Source organism: Triticum dicoccoides, chromosome 3B (genome assembly GCF_002162155.2).
Source record: "Triticum dicoccoides isolate Atlit2015 ecotype Zavitan chromosome 3B, WEW_v2.0, whole genome shotgun sequence".
Taxonomy (NCBI): domain Eukaryota; kingdom Viridiplantae; phylum Streptophyta; class Magnoliopsida; order Poales; family Poaceae; genus Triticum; species Triticum dicoccoides.
In genome coordinates, this window is record NC_041385.1 from 488,302,086 (window position 1) to 488,323,818 (window position 21,733).

The 21,733-nt window shown below is 42.0% G+C and overlaps 1 protein-coding gene across 10 annotated transcripts; it reads left to right on the forward strand.

Annotated features, from left to right (window-relative positions):
• Window positions 1-824: 824 nt before the first annotated feature.
• On the forward strand, window positions 825-17,502 carry LOC119276679. Of its 10 annotated transcripts, none has more exons than XR_005136741.1 (6): window positions 825-1,609; window positions 1,822-1,921; window positions 2,302-2,411; window positions 13,758-15,091; window positions 16,626-16,674; window positions 17,236-17,502. XR_005136741.1 is itself a non-coding variant. In XM_037557808.1 (5 exons), the coding sequence occupies exons 1-5, from the start codon at window positions 1,597-1,599 to the stop codon at window positions 17,342-17,344; spliced, it is 351 nt and encodes a 116-aa protein (XP_037413705.1). In that variant the 5' UTR covers window positions 825-1,596; the 3' UTR covers window positions 17,345-17,502. The 10 variants fall into 10 exon arrangements, 3 of the variants coding, with proteins under 3 accessions (XP_037413705.1, XP_037413707.1, XP_037413706.1); XR_005136742.1 differs by lacking the exon at window positions 1,822-1,921 and having other exon boundaries at window positions 2,305-2,411; window positions 13,758-14,884; window positions 15,022-15,091; XR_005136739.1 differs by lacking the exon at window positions 1,822-1,921 and having other exon boundaries at window positions 2,305-2,411; window positions 13,758-13,917; window positions 14,832-15,091.
• The last annotated feature ends 4,231 nt before the right edge of the window (window positions 17,503-21,733 follow it).

The following is a 21,733-nucleotide window of genomic DNA, read 5'->3' on the forward strand; positions in this document are numbered from 1 at the left end:
CGGACGAGTGGAGCGGGTGTGAACGAACTGTGACGGATGCGGTGGGTGGGTGAGGTTGGAAAGGGTTTTATAGGCGGGCGGGGGGGAGGGCGTCAAGGGTGATCGAGTCGACCGATCCACCGTGAGATCTGCGCCTCGCGGCGGGCGTGGATCCTGGATCGGAGGTTTGATTATTTTATTGATTTCATTTTTGTCGCTTTGGCTGAGCTGATCTGTAGCCTGATTGGACGGCGTGTCCCGGTGGGAAGCCTGACGTTGGTTCAGTTACGGGGGTCGTAGGCATGGTGAATGGGTTTGTTTGTTGAAACTGCCACACGAAATGTGACGAATGAATCTGGAGGACGTGGTGGTCCGTGCTGGCTGACAAATTTCCTTCTCGATTCATCGCCACACCAGTCACCACCAAGTGACCCAGCTAGCCAAATTGATATTCGCATCTATGCATGGTCCCGTCGTGGCTCTAGTAACGACGACACCCATTTTATTAGGCTGATCATAGTGGAGAGTAACTTAGACTAGTAACATGCATTTCATTGTTAGAGTCCGAAACAAAATGAAGCCTCTCCGTGCGTTTGGATTCTCAGCCGTCGGATCGATTTCCTGATTACGTTCTGGCCGTTGGATCTCGGGCTCGGTCGTCTCCAGTCGTCGGATGTTTACCCGGTCGTCTCCAGCTGTCGGATATTTTCCTACAACCGTGTCCCGACCGGCCGTGCCACCGCGCGTAATTACGCTGTCCCGCCGAGGGCATTCTCGTCTTTTCATCCGCTGACGTATAAAAGGCAGCAGCCATGTTTTACCCTAGCCGCCGCTCCTCCCGCATCCTCTTCCTCTTCTCCCGCACTCGCGCCTCTCCTCTTCCTCCACGCCATGGCTCCCCGCCCTCTTCCTCGCGCCGCCATCTCTGCCTCCTCCCCTCCGGCCGCCACCTCTGCCTCCTCCCCCTCGTGCCGCTCCTCCTCCTACTGTAGGATCCCATCCCCCTCACACCCTTCCTCCTCCCCTCCTGTCATTCCCCTCCCCTAACCCTAGAACTGACGAGGAGTCCGAGCCGCCGTCTGCTGCCGGCCCAAGGTCACCGAGGGGCACGGGCCACGACTCGCGCGGCCGCTGCACCCTGGCGTCGAGCCGCCATCTGCTGCCGGCCAGAGGTCACCGAGGGGCACGGGCCACGACTCGCGCGGCCGCTGCACCCTGGCGTCGGGCCGCCATCTACTGCCGGCCAGAGGTCATCGAGGGGCACGGGCCACGACTCGCCCGGCCGCTGCACCCTGGCGACGCAGGGCCAAAGTTGACGGCTGCGCTTCATCATCACCCGAGAGGAGCTGCTACTGCTGCTGCTCGCCATCATCGGGAGGCTAGGACGCTGCTGCTGCTCCGCTCATGGACATGGAGCCTTCGTCCCTGCTCGCCAAGGTGAGCTCTCGCCCATATCCCATCCTCCTATTCTTCTTTTTCTCCTTCTCTGACCCCCGTCTCGTCTTCTCTCTGTTTTGTTGGTACAACGGCTAACGACGGCAACGCATACATCCAAGGGAAGCTTCGGCAAGGTCTGCACCTTCTTCACCCGTAGAGGAGCCTGCCAGAACACGCACCATGGAATTGGAAGGTCCCCTCCCCTCTCATCTTTGTTCCCTTCCCTCTTTCTTCTACTAGGCCGATTCAATTTTTTTTCTGCTCTTGTCTTGTGTGGTCTAATCGTGCTCATATCCTCAATTGAGTCATTAGCAGAATATTTGTATTAGCAGAATATTTATTTGCTTATCACACAACAACTCATCCAAGTGAGACCCCTGTGTCTATTTCTTCTCTTTTCTTCAGAGGAGAGGAGAGGAGCGCAAATGAATTAATGAAAGCAGAGGAATTTATTTCAAACCACAAGGTCCTTGAGTCAAAACAAAGCAAGATTTACAGCTTCCCGGTAATAAATAAAATCCCCGCATCCACAGCAAAAAACTGTGTGCGTGTGCGTGTGCGTGCACGCGCGCGCGCTGGTAGGTCGTTGATGTAGTTTCAAGCAAGCAACAGGCGTAGAGAGGCCGTCATGTCACTCTTACCTGATGATAAGATAATTCTCTGTTTTAATGTCACTTACCTGATAAATAAAGCCAATTTGGTTTGGGGCTCTCTGCCATTCATATGTTGTTCAATGATGCGGTCTGAATCATGTAGACATATTTCTCCGGTCCTCACCGTTATGCCTTTGGCTTCGTTCACACTGGTTACTTTGGTTCTATTAATTAAGCCAAAGTAGAGTAGGAAACCTCACTCACTGTTATTTCTCTTGTTCCTCTTGTGTAGCAGGATTCAGTTCGCTACAACACTGTTGCCATCATTGTTGTGATGAGCGCCTTGGCGCTGCTGCTTCCGTGTGGCGGTGCTGTTCAACGTCCGCTACAAAACCAACCAGGGTGAGCTCCTCTCCTTGCCTCCGGTGGGTGCTCTGAGCTCGTCATGGCCATCAATGTTCATTATTGTGGCACGGTTATACAGCGTTGTGAATGGACAAATTCACTTTCGTCCGATTTTCTTCTTCAACTCTCTTGTTTGCCTGAGGATGAACTGAAATTTAAATGTATCCTTCCTGTCTAACGGTGAAGATCGATTTGGAGTGGTGTTTTTTTTGAGGGGTAGGGGGAGCTTAGTAAACTTAATGCAGCGTGTGCTTTGCGCGTTGTTTCTGGTGAAGCAGCATACTGATCATACTGATTCAATGTTCTAATCCAAATATGTGTGGTGCATAGTGCAGTTGCCAATATTCTGTCTTTTATAGAGTTTCTTGAGATTTTTTGTGACTGCCATGATGGAGTTTTTTTACAATATTTTGTGCCCTATGGAGTTTCCTGGTCGATGGCAACTGTCATGATTTTGGTGGTGACAGTCTTTTAGCTATGAATTTCCCTACTTAATGAAATCAAACTTACTAAATGTACATTTTATCTCTGCTGTGCATAACATGCAGATTGATAGGTGACTGCTAAATAGTTGTAATGACATATATGAACTCAGATGCCATGCTAATGTTTATGCTCAACCATTTATGTGATGATGAACTGAGTAGAAGCATTATTGTCATTTCATTTGTCATTGTTGTGCTCACATTATTATGATTTATTTTATCATTTTTGTCAAAGTAGAGTTGTAATAACTGTTAACTCTTGGAAATGAGAATAATGCAAAAATCATACGAGTAGATTGCAGCTGAACCAAATATTGCTTATGCATTAAACATGCTTTATTTACACAACTTTTAGCTATACAGAGTACAGTAAGAACCACTAGAAAATATATATTTAAGCAAGTTAAGGGGACTTGTTGTGTATTTTTTTTGATTAGTGGTTCCCTATCTTGGATATGTCATATTTTTAGTTAGTTAGTGGCCTATATGACTTTAATTTTGCCCACTTTTGTACAGTTTTTTATTTGCTAGCATATATATTCTAAACTTATTTTTGTTTGCTCTTATCTCGTGTTCTTTCTTATAATATTTTTTACATGACGTAAGCTTGCTTTGTTCACAAGAGGGCGAACCCTAACCGGCTCATTGATTCATGAAAAAGGATTGAAATAGGCAAGCATTGGGAGACCATTGTGAAAGTGCAACTATCCGTAGGTGGTTTTGGTAATTCATAACAACATATAGCTCATTGAGCTAATGCTATTCCAAGTCTATTATTTCAGGAAAGCTTAATGAATGGCATGGCATGGATGATGAAAATGGATCCCTTAAAATATCAAGGACAAATGATTGACTCAAGCTTAAAAGCTCAAGACTCTTCATTTTACATTTTAGTGATCCAAGATCACATTGAGTTAGGAAAAGCTAATACTATCAAGGAGGGATGAGGTGTTGCTTAATGAGCCTCTTGCTTCAAGTGCTTAGTGATATGCTCCAAATACCCTCAACTACTTTCTCACATCCTCATATGACCTAAACCCAGAGTCAAAATCGGTCACACCGATTCTTTCTATTCGGCGCCACCGAGTTCAAATGTCATAGCCACTGCCACAAATCCTAGGCAAATCGGTCTCACCGATAGGGATCTCGGTCTCACCGAGATGGGACTGTAATCTCTTTGTTTCCCTTCGTAACGTTTCGGTCTAACCGAAGTGAGCGATCGGTCCCACCGAGATTGCAATGTAAACTCCCTGTTTCCCTTTTGTAACATTTTGGTCTCACCGAAATGAGCGAATCGGTCCCACCGAGTTTACCTGACCAACTCTCTGAAAAGCTTATTACCAAAATCGCTCTCACCGAGTTTGTGTAATCGGTCTTAGCGAGATTACATTATGCCCTAACCCTAACCATATCGGTCCTACCGAGTTGTATGTCGGTCCCATCGAAAATCCTAACGGTCACTAGGTTTACTAAATCGGTCCGACCGAGTCTGTTGAATCGGTCCCACCGAGTTTGGTAAATTGTGTGTAACGATTAGATTTTGTGTGGAGGCTATATATACCCCTCCACCTCCTCTTCATTCGTGGAGAGAGCCATCAAAACAAACCTACACTTCCAACTTACCATTTCTGAGAGAGAACCACCTACTCATGTGTTGAGGCCAAGATATTCCATTCCTACCATATGAATCTTGATCTCTAGCCTTCCCCAAGTTGCTTTCCACTCAAATCCTCTTCCCACTAGATCCAAATCCCATGAGAGAGAGTTGAGTGTTGGGGAGACTATCATTTGAAGCACAAGAGCAAGGAGTTCATCATCAACGCACCATTTGTTACTTCTTGGAGAGTGGTGTCTCCTAGATTGGCTAGGTGTCACTTGGGAGCCTCCGACAAGATTATGGAGTTGAACCAAGGAGTTTGTAAGGGCAAGGAGATCGCCTACTTCGTGAAGATCTACCGCTAGTGAGGCAAGTCCTTCGTGGGCGACAGCCATGGTGGGATAGACAAGGTTGCTTCTTTGTGTACCCTTCGTGGGTGGAGCCCTCCGTGGACTCGCGCAACCGTTACCCTTCGTGGGTTGAAGTCTACATCAACGTGGATGTACGATAGCACCACCTATCGGAACCACGCCAAAAACATTCGTGTCTCCAATTGCGTTTAAATCCTCCAAACCCTTCCCTTTACTTTCTTGCAAGTTGCATGATTTAATTTCCACTGCTCATGTACTCTTTGCATGCTTGCTTGAATTATGTGATGATTGCTTGACTTGTCCAAAGATTGCTAAAACCTGCCAAACTCTAAAATTGGGAAAAGGTTAAATTTTTTAATTGGTCAAGTAGTCTAATCACCCCCCTCTAGACATACTTCAAGGTCCTACAAGTGGTATCAGAGCCTTGTTCTTCATTTGCTTTGATTTCCATAGCTTTTGGTGGTCATAGCCTTAGTTTCACAACCTAGGAGAGTATGGCATCTAGCGAGGGAAATTATCACGTAGAGGTCCTTACTTTGATGATACTAATTTTGCTAGTTGGAAACATAAGATGAAAATGCATATTCTCGGACATAACCCCGCCGTTTGGGCTATTATTTGTATTGACTTGCAAGGTGAATTCTTTGATGGGAGAGAGCCGAACCGTGAAGCTAATGCGGATGAATTGAAGATGCTGCAATATAATGCTCAAGCTTGTGATATCCTCTTCAATGGCTTGTGCCCCGAGGAATTCAACAAAATCAGCCGTCTTGAGAATGCAAAGGAAATTTGGAATACTTTGATTGATATGCATGAAGGTACTGACTCCGTCAAGGAATCTAAGTTGGATGTGCTCCAAAGTCAGCTTGACTAGTTCAAAATGAAGGATGGTGAAGGTGTCGCTGAAATGTACTCTAGGCTTGCTCTTATCACAAATGAGATTGCCGGCTTAGGGAGTGAAGAGATGACCGACAGATTCATCATCAAGAAGATCCTAAGAGCACTGGATGGAAAGTATGATACCGTGTGCACATTGATTCAAATGATGCCAAACTACAAAGATCTCAAGCCAACAGAAGTCATTGGAAGAATTGTTGCTCATGAGATGTCACTCAAGGATAAGGAGGAACTTCACAACAAGTCAAGTGGTGCTTACAAAGCCTCATGTGAAGCCCCTACGTCATCAAGTGAGAAACAAACCTTCAATGAAGAATTGAGCTTAATGGTGAAGAATTTCAACAAATTCTACAAGAGTAGAAGCAAAGAAAGAAGCTCTAAGTCAAGGTCCTACAATGACAAAAGATCTTCTAGTCGAGAGCGCAATTGCTACAATTGTGGAAGACCCGAACACTATTTCAATGAGTGTACGGCACCCTACAAAAGAAGAGAAGATTCTCCAAAAAGAAGAAGCAAAAGAGAAAAATCACCACCAAGAGAGAGGAGGAGTAGAGATGATCGTTATGAACGAAGACCCTCACGGAGAAGCAAGGATTCGGAAAGGAAGGACAAGTCATCAAGGAACTACACAAAACGAAGACATCAAGCTCATGTTGGTGAATGGGTATCCGGCTCCGACTCCGACAATCACTCCGAGAGAAGCTATCACTCCGACTCCGAATATACTTAAGATGAAGGTGTTGCCGGTCTAGCACTTGTGTCAACCAACTCCTACGACATATTTGACTCACCAAATGAAGGAATTGGAAGATGCTTCATGGCCAAAGGTCCAAAGGTAACACATCCCGAGTATGTTGATTTCAATAGTGATGAAGATGACTTGCTAGGTGATGATGATTTACTTATTGACAACTCTAGTGATGAATACTATGGTAAAACGTCAATTAATCATGCTAATCAAGATAAAACGAATGACAATGATAAGGAGAAGATTAAGTTTTTAACTAAAGAACTAAACACTCTTAAGTTAGCTCATGAAACTATCTTCGAAGATCATCGAGAACTTTTAAGGGCTCATGAGAAGTTACACTTTGAAAAGCTCAATCTTGAGCAAGAGCATGAGTTCTTAAAAGCAATCAATGATGATCTCTGTAAGAAAAATTCTTCTTACATTGCCAAGCGTTTACTCTTATCTACTTACATGCCTCAAGTCAAATCTAGTAACAAGTACAAGAAAGATCTTCCCTCTAGTAGTAACAATAATAATGCCAAATCCAATATTGTTGCTTCTAGTAGTTCTCTTGATTCCACTAATGATTCTCTTACCAAGTTACACTTGAGCAAGAAAATAGCTTATTGAAAGGAATTATAGAGAAAGGTGTATACAAGAGCCTTGCCGGGAGCAAGCAATTCGAGGAAATTGTACGCAAGGAAGGAAGGCATCGGAAGAATCAAGGTGTTGGTTTTGAACGAAAGTTCAATGCCAATGGAGTTGAGTGGGAAGAAGATCAATACCCCAAGACGAAGTTTGTTCCTCAACAAGAAAAGTATGATCCTACTTCCTTCAAGGGAACACAACCACAAGATGATCTTCCACCACAAGACCACAAAAACAAAGGCAAGGACAAGCTTCAAGAGGAGATTGATGCATTTGAAGAAGCACCTAAGGCCTTGGTCAAGTGGGTTCCTAAGACTACGTCAAGTTCTACTTCATCAAGTACGACTACAACTCCAAGGATTCCCATCAAGATGATGTGGATCCCTAAGAAGAAGAACTAGAGTTCTTGAGGGTGACTCCGCCAACATTCTTCACTCATATCATTATGGCAAAGACAAGTGCAATCAACTTCCACATCTTGCACTAGTTCAAGGAGTCATGAACCCTCATGTTGGTAAGGCAAGGGACAAGGTAACCTAATGATTTCATGGACATCATCTTGTGTGTGCATCACTCTATGTCTATGGATATTCTTGTTTGTTCCTTGTGGGACTAACCCATGTAGGTATGTTGAAAGTGCAACTCACTCCAAAGGATTGCTTCAAATGATCTACATCAACATTGAGCATCCACATCTTCAACACCTACATGAAGTCATCATCGACAAAACCCAAGGTTAGTTCATCCCTCCAAAAGGGGATCTCACATCTAGGGGGAGCTTAACTCTAAGAATTGAGTCAAAGCAACTCTAATGGTGTGAACACATCAACGCATTATGTAAAAGTGGTAACCCCACTTGAGCTTAAACGATGAGTATGACCTATGATCAAATGTTCTCATTTGACTCCTAAGTCAATATACTCATATATAGATGACCTAGTCATCGCCAATTGTTTGATAGATGCTAGAATTGGTTGTGCATGCTTTTCCACATATTTCATTTGCCATTCTATTGTGTGAGCATGTTGGTTGCATATTTTACTCATTCGAGGACATCCACTTGTTGCTTTGATTGATTAGCTTCTTTTTTATTTTTGCCAAGTGGATGGACAAAAATGCCTAAGAACCTTCTCTAGCTATCTATGCTTTTCTCGTCTCAAACTCTATTCATACTACATCACAAAATTTGATCAAGTCAGATACGAACCACTCTGTGTGAGGAGCACTCGGAGTCCCCGATTCGTCATAGACTTAAACTTCCAAAACTTCTTTGTGATTCTCGGTCTGACCGATTCCTCCATTTCGGTCCTACCGAGATCACTAAGTCGATCAAGGTTTTCAATCTCGGTGCAACCGATTTGAACTTTTCGGTCACACCGAGTTGTTGTAACTGTATACAGTTATGCATCTCGGTGCCACCGAGTTGTTCCACTCGGTCACACCGACAGGGTCAGGCTATATATACTCACAGGCAAAAAATTTGGAAATTTCTCCAAACCCCTTCGCCCGCGCATAGCTCGCTCTGCCTCCAGGGTCTTCGGATCGTCTCCTCGTCGCCAGCCGCCTCCTGTCGCTGGTCTCCGCCGTCGTCAACAGAATTCACCCCCGCCGTTGCCACCGTAGCGAGTTCATCGCCAAGCTAGGGTATGGACTCGATCACAATGCTATCCTCGTCCGATTCCTAGCACATTGTGTTCATTATGATTCTTGCCACGATTGAAACACTCCTATCCAGTCAATACAATCCTTAGAATAGATGCGATTTGAAAAAATTAGGGTTAGGTTTCCGCCGAAACCATCTCGGACCCACCGAGTTGAAAAACTCGGTCCCATCGATTTGGCTTAACGCCATTGCACTAGTAACTCTCGGTCTGACCGAGAATTGCTAATCGGTGTGACCGATTTTAAAACTTTGTGAAACCCTAGCAGTCTTTGTGCCACCGAACTGTGACTCGGTCCAACCGAGTTCACCAGTTTAGGTTCCAAAACTGTTTCGGTATCACCGAGTTGAAAATCGGTTGATCCGAAATGCTTTCTTGGAAAACTAAAACTGAGTTTTTGAATCATTCTTTTGAAAAAATCTCTGCATTTTGTGATGCTCATCCATTTTATCTCATCTATAACTATTCACAGGGTCAGCAGTCAGTGATTTGCAGCATGTCAGACCAAAGTGATAGTCAGAACAAGTCAGAAGAGCAGATTCACATGAGTGAGGGCACTAGTCCCTCAAGTTCTTCAGATGATGGCAGCAGGAGCACCCCAAGCAATTTGCCTAAAGCTACCACTAGGACAAGGAAGAAGAGAACCTCAGAATCTGAGGATGAGGATTATATGGCAGAAGAAGATGAGGCTACTTCCAAGAAGGTAGTGCTCAAAAAGGAGTATGGCTCAGCAAAGACCACAAAGCCTGGACTCAATAGGAAGGTTCCTGCCAAGAGGACACCTATGCTGAAGGTCAGAGGATCAACTCAAGTGCCTGAAAAGACTGATCCCAAAGAGCCAGAGTTGTTAGTCAACCTTCCATGATGGAAGAGGAAGAAGAGGTTGCTGCACCAGCACCCAAGGCACAAAAGCTGATGGGTGATGCTATAAAGTCAGGGGCTGCAACATCAAAGCCCAAATAAGCACCCAAAGCTGCCCCCAAGCCCAAGAGTGCACCAAAGAGGAATACCAGGAGTATTCCAGCTGCTGAGAAGAACAAGGCCCCAGTGCCTGAAGCTGCTGACAAAAAAGATGATGAAGGACAAGTCCCGAGGAAGCTCAAATCCAAGATTCCAGACCATAATGATGCTCATCCTGTGGCTGAGGACATGAATATCAGGAGAGACTCAGGGTTGAGGCTATGGAGAATGACAGATCCATATGCCACCAGGAGAAGAACTGCTGTTGATTACAGGTTCCACACTAAGGAACAACAGGACTTCTATGAGACAATCTTGTTGGACAAGAAGCCCATAGTGTGTGATATGAGGTGGGTCGATTGGACCTACATGAAAGAGAATGAAGAACGCTATCCTGGAGTACAAGACAGTTTTGTTGCTTGTGGAGTTGCAGATTTTGTTGGGCAGAAGCTCACCAACTGGAATGATGAACTCATTATGCAATTCTACTCCACATCACATTTCTTTCTAGATGGGAGGATAGTTTGGATGTCTGAAGGTACAAGGTACCAGTCAACCGTTGAGGAATGGGCAAATCTGATTAATGCCCCAAAGGAGAGTGAAGATGACTTGGATGTCTATGCCAAGAAAAAGATGGATCGCAATTCCATGGCACATATGTACAAGGAGATCCCAGACAAAGCTCTTGAGACACATAAGTTTGGGTCAGTTCATTTTCTTCTGTCAGGGCTGCCAACGATCAACTGGATCTTAAGGCATACTCTTTTGCCTAGGTCAGGTGACCACAACATGATTAGAGGGCATGCTATCAACATGCTGCACTTGTTTGATGTGCCACAAAAATTCAAGGTCATGAGCCTTATGGTTGAGACTATCAAGAGGACTGTAGCAGACCAAAAGAGAAGTTGTGGATATGCCCCACAGATTCAGGAGTTGATTAACTCAAAGATGGGCACAGGAAAATATCTGTTGGATAAGGAACACTTTGCTCTTTATCCAGACTTTGAGGACAATCAAGTTGTAATAAATGAGAATGAACCATCATCAGTGCAAGCTCAAGAGAAGAAGGAGAAAGCAAAGAAAGAGAAGGCTGCCAAGATGCCAACTCAAGAGGAGGCATCTGAGTACTTTTTGAAGAACAAGCAGGAGCAGCTTGGTTACTTGATAGCATCAACACTGAGGATTGAGAAGGGGTTGGCCACCCTAACTCAAAATCAGGAGAGCCTGGAAAAAATCATGGAACAAAAATTCTATGATCTAGATGTCAAAGTAACTGAGATTCAGTCAGTTGTGGAGCAGCTTCAGGATGACATGCAAGAGAGGAAGGGCAAGAAAACCACTGATGTATTTACCAGAGTGCCTAGAGCTCAGAGGTCAGCTGCAGTGCCTGTGACAGACACTAAAGCCACATCATCTGCACCAGCTACAACACCTACAGCTCCAGTGCAACCAGCTCCAGCACCAACTCCTCCAGCTCCATCCACATCAACTGAAGCCTTCGTCCGAGGAGCCATCTCTACACCACCACCTAAAGATTAAGCCTGAGAGTCGATCTAGCACTATGCATTTTTATGAACTTTTTGGTAACTTGTTGCCAAAGGGGGAGAAAAATGTATAGATCATAGGCTTCGAGAGAGAGAGTGTTGCTTTTGTTCTCTCTTGCTTTGGTGGTTAAACTTTGTTTGCTTTTGATTGCTTGAGATACTATGCTATTACCTGTGAGACATTGATGATCATGTGTTTGATCATAAGCTACACTTATGCCTGTTTGATGATATTATCTTACCTATCCTTATATGATCATTTCCTTTGCTTGTTGATGAGTGCATGTATTCAATCTTTATTATTTTGAGCGCTCCACCAAGATGTAGGTGACATGGAAGAGTAACCCATGAGCCTAATTCCTTGTGCATTTGCAGTCCAAAGCAAATTTTAATCTATGCACAAATTTAGGGGGAGCTCTTGCTTATCACATACTTCTCAAAGCGGCGATGTTTTTCAATCTTATTATCATTTGGTGAAGCTTTGATCTATATGTTGTCATCAATTACCAAAAAGGGGGAGATTGAAAGTGCAACTATCCCTAGGTGGTTTTGGTAATTCATAACAACATATAGCTCATTGAGCTAATGCTATTCCAAGACTATTATTTCAGGAAAGCTCAATGAATTGCATGGCATGGATGATGAAAGTGGATCCCTCAAAATATCAAGGACAAGGGATTGGCTCAAGCTCAAAAGCTCAAGAGTCTTCATTTTACATTTTAGTGATCCAAGATCACATTGAGTCTATAGGAAAAGCCAATACTATCAAGGAGGGATGAGGTGTTGCTTAATGAGCCTCTTGCTTCAAGTGCTTAGTGATATGCTCCAAATACCCTCAATTACTTTCTCACATCCTCATATGACCTAAACCTAGAGTAAAAATCGGTCACACCGATTCTTTCTATCCGGCGCCACCGAGTTCAAATGTCATAGCCACTGCCACAAACCCTAGGCAAATCGGTCTCACCGATAGGGATCTCGGTCTCACCGAGATGGGATTGTAATCTCTCTATTTCCCTTCACAACGTTTCGGTCTAACCGAAGTGAGCGATCGGTCCCACCTAGATTGCGATGTAAACTCCCTGTTTCCCTTTCGTAACATTTTGGTCTCACCGAAATGAGCGAATCGGTCCCACCGAGTTTACCTGACCAACTCTCTGGAAAGCTTATTACCAAAATCGGTCTCATCGAGTTTGTGTAATCGGTCTTACTGAGATTATGTTATGCCCTAACCTTAACCATATCGGTCCTACCGAGTTGCATGTCGGTCCCACCGAAAATCCTAACGGTCACTAGGTTTACTAAATCGGTCCGACTGAGTCTGCTGAATCGGTCCCATCAAGTTTGGTAAATTGTGTGTAACGGTTAGATTTTGTGTGGAGGCTATATATACCCCTCCACCTCCTCTTCATTCGTGGAGAGAGCCATCAAAACAAACCTACACTTCCAACTTACCATTTCTGAGAGAGAACCACCTACTCATGTGTTGAGGCCAAGATATTCCATTCCTACCATATGAATCTTGATCTCTAGCCTTCCCCAAGTTGGTTTCCACTCAGATCCTCTTTTCACCAGATTCAAATCCCATGAGAGAGAGTTGAGTGTTGGGGAGACTATCATTTGAAGCAAAAGAGCAAGGAGTTCATCATCAACGCATCATTTGTTACTTCTTCGAGAGTGGTGTGTCCTAGATTGGCTAGGTGTCACTTGGGAGCCTCCGACAAGATTGTGGAGTTGAACCAAGGAGTTTGTAAGGGCAAGGAGATCGCCTACTTCATGAAGATCTACCGCTAGTGAGGCAAGTCCTTCGTGGGCGACAGCCATGGTGGGATAGACAAGGTTGCTTCTTCGTGGACCCTTCGTGGGTGGAGCCCTCCGTGGACTCGCGCAACCGTTATCCTTCGTGGGTTGAAGTCTCCATCAACGTGGATGTACGATAGCACCACCTATCGGAACCACGCCAAAAACATTCATGTCTCCAATTGCGTTTGAATCCTCCAAACCCTTCCCTTTACTTTCTTGCAAGTTGCATGCTTTAATTTCCGCTGCTCATATACTCTTTGCATGCTTGCTTGAATTGTGTGATGATTGCTTGACTTGTCCAAAGATTGCTAAAACCTGCCAAACTCTAAAATTGGGAAAAGGTTAAGTTTTTAATTGGTCAAGTAGTCTAATCATCCCCCCTCTAGACATACTTCAAGGTCCTACACATTGTTCTTGAACTCTGCGATGAGCACTTCTTCTATGAGGAGGTCAGTCGACACCTCGAATCAGCTTACTAGAGCAATGTATTTTTGTATGCTTGTCATTGTGCCTAAAATACCAAAACTGTACTACATTTCTTCTTTTGATATTATGGATAAACCATATACCTGCAGATTTGTACGACGTGTTTCCATTTTATATGTCATTTGTTTATAGTGATAGTTTTCGTTCTCTCGCGTATGCAGATTGAGAACTACAATCAACCCTATATCAGTGCTTTGTATGAGTATGATGATGGGAAAGACCTTAATATGATTTTGAGGCTGACTGGTTTAGTTCTCCTTATGATGATGTAAAAGAAAGCTTGCGTATAGGCTCTGTATTGTCAGAGATAAATATGCGGAGGTGCCACAATAATTACTTTATGTTACTTTATTTCCATGAACTTTTGTTACAGAAGATTAAGCATATCTATTGCATTTAATAGTGAACATTCTAAATATGGCGACATCCTGATCATTAGCCCTCGAAATGAATGGCTTCAATGGGTGCATGTGTGGCCAGGGGATGGTCTGGTCCATGCCTGGAAGATAGGCTGATTAGTTTTAGTTTTTTTTACTTGGTTTGGTTTGTTGTGCATGCCAATTGTTCAATCTAGGAGAATTTGTGAGTTCTGATTCCAGCTGTTAGTTGGTTGGTCTGTATATGTTTTCTAATATATGAATCATCTGCAGCAAGAACTAGGTAATTACTTGGCTTACCATGTCCCCAATTTCCCCAATTTCTATTTGCCAATCTTTTTAACACCTGCCCCAAGTGGTGGTTGATGGGTCGAGAAAATAAATAAATGCATTCGAGTTCTCATATTTTTCTTCAGTATTTGCTTACCAAAATGAATATTTCAGCAATGCTTTGAAAATACCATTCAAATTTGTAGTCAAGCCATGCTTTCTATGATTATAAAAAGATGACTTTGTTGGTTTTGTGTTTACATAGAAAGATCAATGCCGAGAAGTTTATTATCCTATTTGTTGAGTCAATGAGAAAATATTACTTTTTACATACTTAATCTTATAGTCTATTTTCTCACGAGCATGACACAATATGTACCAAGCCAAACCACTACTTGCATACCGGAGAAACTTACATGATGTTGTATGTGTGAAGTCAATATATATTGATTGATCCAGAGTCTGAGATAGCAGGCTAAGAAGTATGATTACATCATTGTTATCGCTCTATTTATGCCATCACTTCATGGTTTTTGGACTATACACTTCATGTTAGCCTCTTCAGAGCATTGCCATCACTTCATGCAGGTATGACGAGGATTCATCGTAAGGAAAGTTAGTCTGGCCTCAGATTTTACATGGTCTGATGCCTAAACACCAATGGAATTGTTCAAGTCGTGCCCAGCGACGATCATTGCAGGCTCCATTTGTTCCATACCTGATAGACAGCGAGCACGACTGACTTAAAATTTCTAGTTCACTTTTCTGTTTCAAACAGGGCCCAGTGGTGCTAGAGGAGGCGTCGTTCTACTACAAAGCTCCGGTCAACAAGAACTTCTCCAAGAAAGGTATTTTCCTTTCATTCTTTCTGCCTACGTACAACCTTTGGTTATTCAACACCTCTTATTTTAGAGAGGATTTTTCATCCACTATGGATGACAATGGGGTGTACGACCGAGTCTTGCTTGTATTTACATCATCTGTTAGCAAAACAATCTATCCAACTGTCCAGGTTAAGCAGACAAAAAAACACTTCTAAAATATCAGTCATGCATCTTGAGAATCAGCAACAATTTCTGGTCCTTTGCTAGAAGCTCCAGATCAACATGGACCACTTTTAGTTCAGTCATGTATGAGTCCAACTTCACCAGAATTTTTTATAAATTAATATATATTCAGTTTCAGAAACATTAGCCATTGTAACCATACTTTATTATGGAATTCCAAAGATATTACCATACTGGTCCCTCTATTTTAGATATAGCAGAACACACAATAGATTTAAACATCGTAAGTGATAAAGTTTGTTCCACTCCGGGCTTTTATGATACGAACATTCACTAAATTTGTATCTAGCCTCAGTTTCTCTATATTCATAAAATATAATACCACTATGGAAATAAGATCATGTCGCGAACATGTTTTTAACAAGTCTTGTCTTTTTATAAAGACCTTGAGCGTGCGTCACTTGTTTTTGGTTTGAAGCAACCAGCTGGGCCCATATATACATAGAAGAAGGGTCATTTACTTTGTTCCATACCTGATAGAAAGCGAGCACGACTGACTTAAAATTCCTGGTCCACTTCTCTGTTTCAAACAGGGCCCAGTGGTGCTAGAGATACATATTTATGGTTCATACCTGATCTATATGAAAAGAGAAACTATCGTCTCCTTTTCTTGTATATTATTCACATATAGTGTCTCATTTATTTGGTTGCTTCCTTGTATATTTAATTTATGTTGTTGGCATTCAGTATGTTTCATGAGCTATCAGAGAAGAAGGTCATTTCCTAAATGTTATATGCTCATTCAGTGCGTTTATTGTTGTACAATCACACACTTCTTGTTTAGCTGTACACTGTTTGATAGCGTAATCAAGTTTGTTAGTACTATGCGCCTCTTGCATTCCTCTGTTCTTTAACATATTGGCCTCTATACAATCAATTGAAATGGATGTGCAGAACAAACATCAGGAAATAGTAGTAACTAGCTACTTCTGGGTACCAATTTTTCTTTTCTGAATTATCAGATACCTTTACCTTTGCATGTATGAATGTTGTTATATAACCATTTTGTATGACATTCAGAAGGCGTCTCTGCCCTTCCCCTTTGTTTGTGAATGGCCTTATGTTTTGCATGTATATTCTCCATTAAAACACTTTGTTCTACTTGCTTCTGCCTCATTCTTTTAGATATAAAATACTGAAATAGAACATGACTAATTGGGTTTCTATATTTAATTTCAGTTTACGGTCGTGGAAATTCACATTCTTTTTCAAAAGCATATTTAATTTGTTTATTTTACATTATCTATGACAGGTCGATAAAAGATGTATATGTTATTGGTTCTTGCTCATGTTGTTTTCTTATGTCTGTGTTCAGGCCTAACCTCGCCAAACTTTGCTACACTTCACATCATGAGGGAACAAAGGTAAGTAGGTAAATTGGCGACAACATATCATATTGCTTTAAGTATTACTCAGTCCTAATTTGCAGTAATGTAATAATCCCATCATTCTGTCAGCCAGACATTGAGTTGACTCTGGACTCAATCAGAAGTATTTCAATTTCTCATATGTTGGTTAAAACTATCAGTGGTGTAGTATCCAATCATTCTGTTAGCCAAACATTGAGTTGGTCATGGACTCAGTCAAAAGTACTTGAATTTCTCAAATAATCTTTGTGCTTACTTACTTTTATCTGACTATGTTATGAAATGGACCAGTAATTACTTATGTGATCGTGCGATGTTAGCTCAATGATTTGAAAGCACATAAGATGTCATGAGTTAGGATGGACATAACCATGCCCTCTGAAACAGTCACCAAAATTTAAGGAAGTTCATACATGTGTCTTCATTTTTATGGATTAGGAGGACCACCTATTACCCACTGTCCAAAACCTTTCATAGGGGGTGAGTGCATGAATTGTTTTCTTGCTATACATAAAACACACTATATTAATAATTTGGCTAACATGCGATGTCTTTCAGCAGATGCGTCCATCGCAATACTCAAGCAAATCAGATGACAAGGTGTTTGGAGCAAGCTAATCATAGCCAACTACATAGTTTAGTACTATGTTGTATTAAAGCAGTGTAAACAACTTATATGGCCTGCTTTTGGTATATCGTATCAAACTTTGATCTTTAGGTATTTCATGCTACATTTTTTAACAAATGCACCAATGGTTTGTAACGAGATTTGATGTTTTGCATTGGACCATTACTGCTGTAAGTAAATATTATCTTCTTCTTTTTGAGTAATACTACTAGGTTTTGATCGTTAGACTGCATAGATGTATACTGTACTACCGGATTAGCTAAAACGGGACCGGATGGGGTGCGGCAGGCTGCAATATCTTGATATTTTTATATTTGCAATGCTTTGATTATTGTATTACCGGATTGGATGTAAATTGTACCCGGCAGCGGTGCTGCCGGGTGCGGCAAGCCGCATTTCCTACCTAGTATGTTACTAGTCTATGTTACGACCTTCATAGTGGGGAGTAACATGTATGTAGTAACATGCAAGCCATCATTTATTAAGAGGTAGACTCATTTTGCCTTGGGATGTGTTATGTTACAGTAACATATTATGTTACTCCAACCATCTCTCTCCAACCATCTCTCTCCTAATTAAATACAACCATCCCAACTGTTTTATCCCCACCTCCCCCTCTCCCCACCTGGTCCCTCCCAGCTTCCTCCCCCACGTGACCTGGCCCCTTCATCCTTCTCTCCCACCTGCCCCTCCCCCTCTCTCTTCTTCTTTTCCTCCAAGGAAAGCTATGAGGATCAAAATCGCCATGGATCTGAACCATTAGAGCTTTGAGATCTGCTTCCAGAAGCAACACTAAACTCAAAAAAGAGAGCTGCTGTGATCTAGGAGAGGAAGGAGGTACGTTTTCCCCCTGTTCTTCTTGAAGGTGGTTCTCCACCTACCATGCTGTCCAAAGATGAGCCTTCTCTGGTAACCATGCTGTGCAAAAAAGTAGGCAAACAGATTAGCAATAGATTAACCTTCTTTGGAAATTGCCATTAGTAGGCACAAAGTAGTCCAGATCGTAAGCAACAATATCATCATGATTAGGCAAAAACAGTTCATACTGTAGGCAACTGTTGGCTGTTTCTTAATGTTATGGATATATTTGTAGCAACTGTTGGCAAAATTTAAGGCAACTTAACTGTACAAAAATAGTAAGATTTCTGGCTACTGGCATCTCTGTTATGAGCATAACAATGGCAGGTGGTGAGACACATCTCTGTAAGCAACTGTTGTCAAAATGTAGGCGACTAAATGTGTTAGAACAAGAAATTTACCCTTAGCAACAGAAACTACTATATGCGTGTTGGACAATCATATGTTCATGTTAGGCAAAAGTAGTGTGGCTGGTAAGCAACTGTTTCTTGATTGTCTATACTATGATTTATTAAAGTCTGCACCAACTGTTATGAAAACTTGTAGGTAACTAAGTATGTTGTGTGCATGTATAAGATAGTTTTTCAACTATGGACAACGATTCGAAATTGCTATGAAAGGAATTGTGAATACATTACCATTGAGCTTGTGGTGGATTTCTGACAAGTTCATCCTATGTACCACCTTGTGCACCGCCAACACACCACACCCAAAAACCTACAACATAATAATAATAATGGGAACAAAAAAGAGGTAAATCCCTGGGACGTTTGTGCTCATGACAAAAAACTATGATGAAGCAACACCATTTCAAAGCAGTTCTAACACATGACAAAAATAACACACATGTCTTTCAGTACTACTACTACTGCAATGTTTCAACATTTTCCAATCCTTGTGAAATCTAAAATAAAGAAAACAAGTTGCCTAAGATCTGGTTGGCAAGTTCCCTAAGCAAAGAGACTTAGTTTCCTAACATCTGGCTGGCAAGTTGCCTAGGTAAAAAGAGAATAAGTTGCCTAACATCTGCTTGATAGAAAACACAACCCCAGGAACTGCAAAAAAAACTACTGTGTATGTGGTGCACAATTATGAGTTCATCTTTAGCGAGAGTAAAATATGCATGGTAAGCAGCTATTTTCTGCTTGTCCAAGCTTAGACAAAGTTGATGTGTTTTTTCTGCAACTATAAACGGGTATTGGAAAATGCTATGAATAAAAATTGTGATAACATTACCTTGAGCTTGTGGTTGATTTCGACCAAGCTCAACCCAGGTGTCGGCTCATGCTGCTTCAACCAACCACCTCTAATAGCCTGAAAAATGAATAAAAAGGGGAAAACAAGAGGCAGAAACCATGGCATGCTTATGCTCATGACAATGGCAACATCTGGGATGAACCATCGCAAAATAGAAAAACAATATTGGTGCATAATTTGGAAAAAAAGGCAGACACCAAGTCTTTCAGTACTGGTACTACTACAAATCTTTCAACATTTTTCCAAAAGTACATTTGTAAACTAAAAAAAGCACTGGAATTGTCATGTCATTTGCTTTTGATAACACCTCCACTCCATGAGAAGAAAAGAGTACACCACATCATCTATTGTTCTTTTCCCCTGAACCTGATTTCTCCACCTGAAAAAAAACAAAAAACACATGACAGTTATTTGTCATGACAGATTATGTTGTATTGATTGGTGTGTACGACTATGAAAAGTATACATTGTGTGTTGATTGGTTTTGTTGCCTAATTGTTGATGTATTATTTCTACATATAAGTCCAGTGGTTGCTTCTCTCTTCTAACTTGTGTGTTTATTTGATTTTTTACCAATTATGCAGGAGATGATTGACCTTAACGAATTGCCAGATGACCTTAATTATGACTTGCCACCAAATATTGGAGTGGACAACGTTGAACCCATGTACTGCACACAACCTTCTGCGCAAAGGGCCCCGCCACTGAAGAATGTCAATGAGTTTGTGGCTGAATCTCCAAACACTCCTATCGCGCAGAATGTTGCCGACTCTGGAATGCAAGAAATGCTCACAGAAGAGCACACACTTGATGACACAGACAGTTTGGGAGCAACAGGGGGGACTGCTACGCGCGAGGGTGCAGGGGGAGATGCTGATAATGATGATGAAGCATGGTCTCAGCCAAAGGAGCCTTCATTGGGTACAAGGTTTGACACTTTGCTAGGTGCAAGAGAACAATATAATGCTTATGCTCATCATTTGGGTTTTCCAATCAAGATGAATACTTCCATAAGGTCTACTATTACTGGCGAAATAGATAAGTACCAGTTTGTTTGCAACAAGTTTCGGAAACCCAAGAAAGATGACCACGGTACTGTGACTACACCTAACGTTGAAATGCTAGAAGATCCTTGTGAAGATGGGAATGATGAGGAGGAGGAAGACAATGCCATTGTGTTTGCTGATGATGCTATTGAGAAAAAGAAGAAAGGGAAGAAAAGGAAAAGAGAAAAGATAATACAGGCTGGCTGCAAAGCCAAGATGATAGTAAAATTCATTGATGGTCGTTGGGAAGTCACTTATTTCATTGCTGAGCATAACCATCCATTGATTGACAAACCTTCCTTGACTAAATATTTACGATCACCCCAAGGCATCCCCCCAGAAGTGAAGTTGTTTCTAAAGAACCTTCATAACTGCAACTTAACTATAGGTGAATGATGGTAGGAGGAAATAATTTGATTGCCATGCAAAAAATAGAAAAAAGATTGGATTCGCTGTTTTATTACTTCACATAAGGTAGGCAACCAAAAACAAAAGTAGTGCCAAAAAAACTAGTTACACAAGTTTCTCATTCTTGAGATAGACTAGTGTGGATGGTAGGCAACTAGTGGCTGCTTATTGATGTTGTTGGCTGCTTATTGATGCTGTAAATTTCTTAAGATCTGTAGCAACTATTGTCGAAAATGCAAAGCAATTAGGTGTGGTTGAAGTAGATGTATTTCTTACAAGCATTCCTGTTTTTAGCAAAATAGTGTGAGAGTTGTGTAGGCAACTCTTGTCACACATGCAATCAACTAAAAAATGTGTGCTCTTTTGTATATCTCCTACCTTGCATCACTGTTTTAGCAAAAAAAAGTGAGTCAGGGTTCTAAGCAAAAAATGTTGTCAAAAAATGGTTTCTAGTTGCCTACATCTGGTGTGAGTCATGCATTCGTTTTGCGGCTAATGCATTTTAAAAAGCGACAAGTAGAGATTTAAAAATGCCTGTTGGTAGTTCTGAAACCAGAAAGGCCTGAAAATGCATAAAAATTCAACTAAAAAAATACCTGAAAAGACTAGTGGTCTCCATCTTAGTGTGTGTTGTGCCCTGTGGTTTAATTTGCATATCCTTTGCCTATTGCAAAGATTTAAGTTGTTATACTTGCCTACTTGTTTTTCAGGCCGAATGATGCACATCATGTCGAATTTCTATGGCACGGAGCTGATTGTTCCTTATACTACCAAGCACATCACAAACCTAAAGTCAAGCTTGAACAGAAATGCAACTAAAGAAGGTGATATGATTGAGACGGTTGCCTACTTCAAAGAT

Bases quoted from the DNA above. Each gene is read 5' to 3' on its own strand.
- LOC119276679 (XM_037557808.1), top strand. The intron at 15,092-16,625 runs GTATTTTCCTTT...GTCTGTGTTCAG, and splicing joins CAAGAACTTCTCCAAGAAAG to GCCTAACCTCGCCAAACTTT. The intron at 16,675-17,235 runs GTAAGTAGGTAA...GATGTCTTTCAG, and splicing joins CACATCATGAGGGAACAAAG to CAGATGCGTCCATCGCAATA.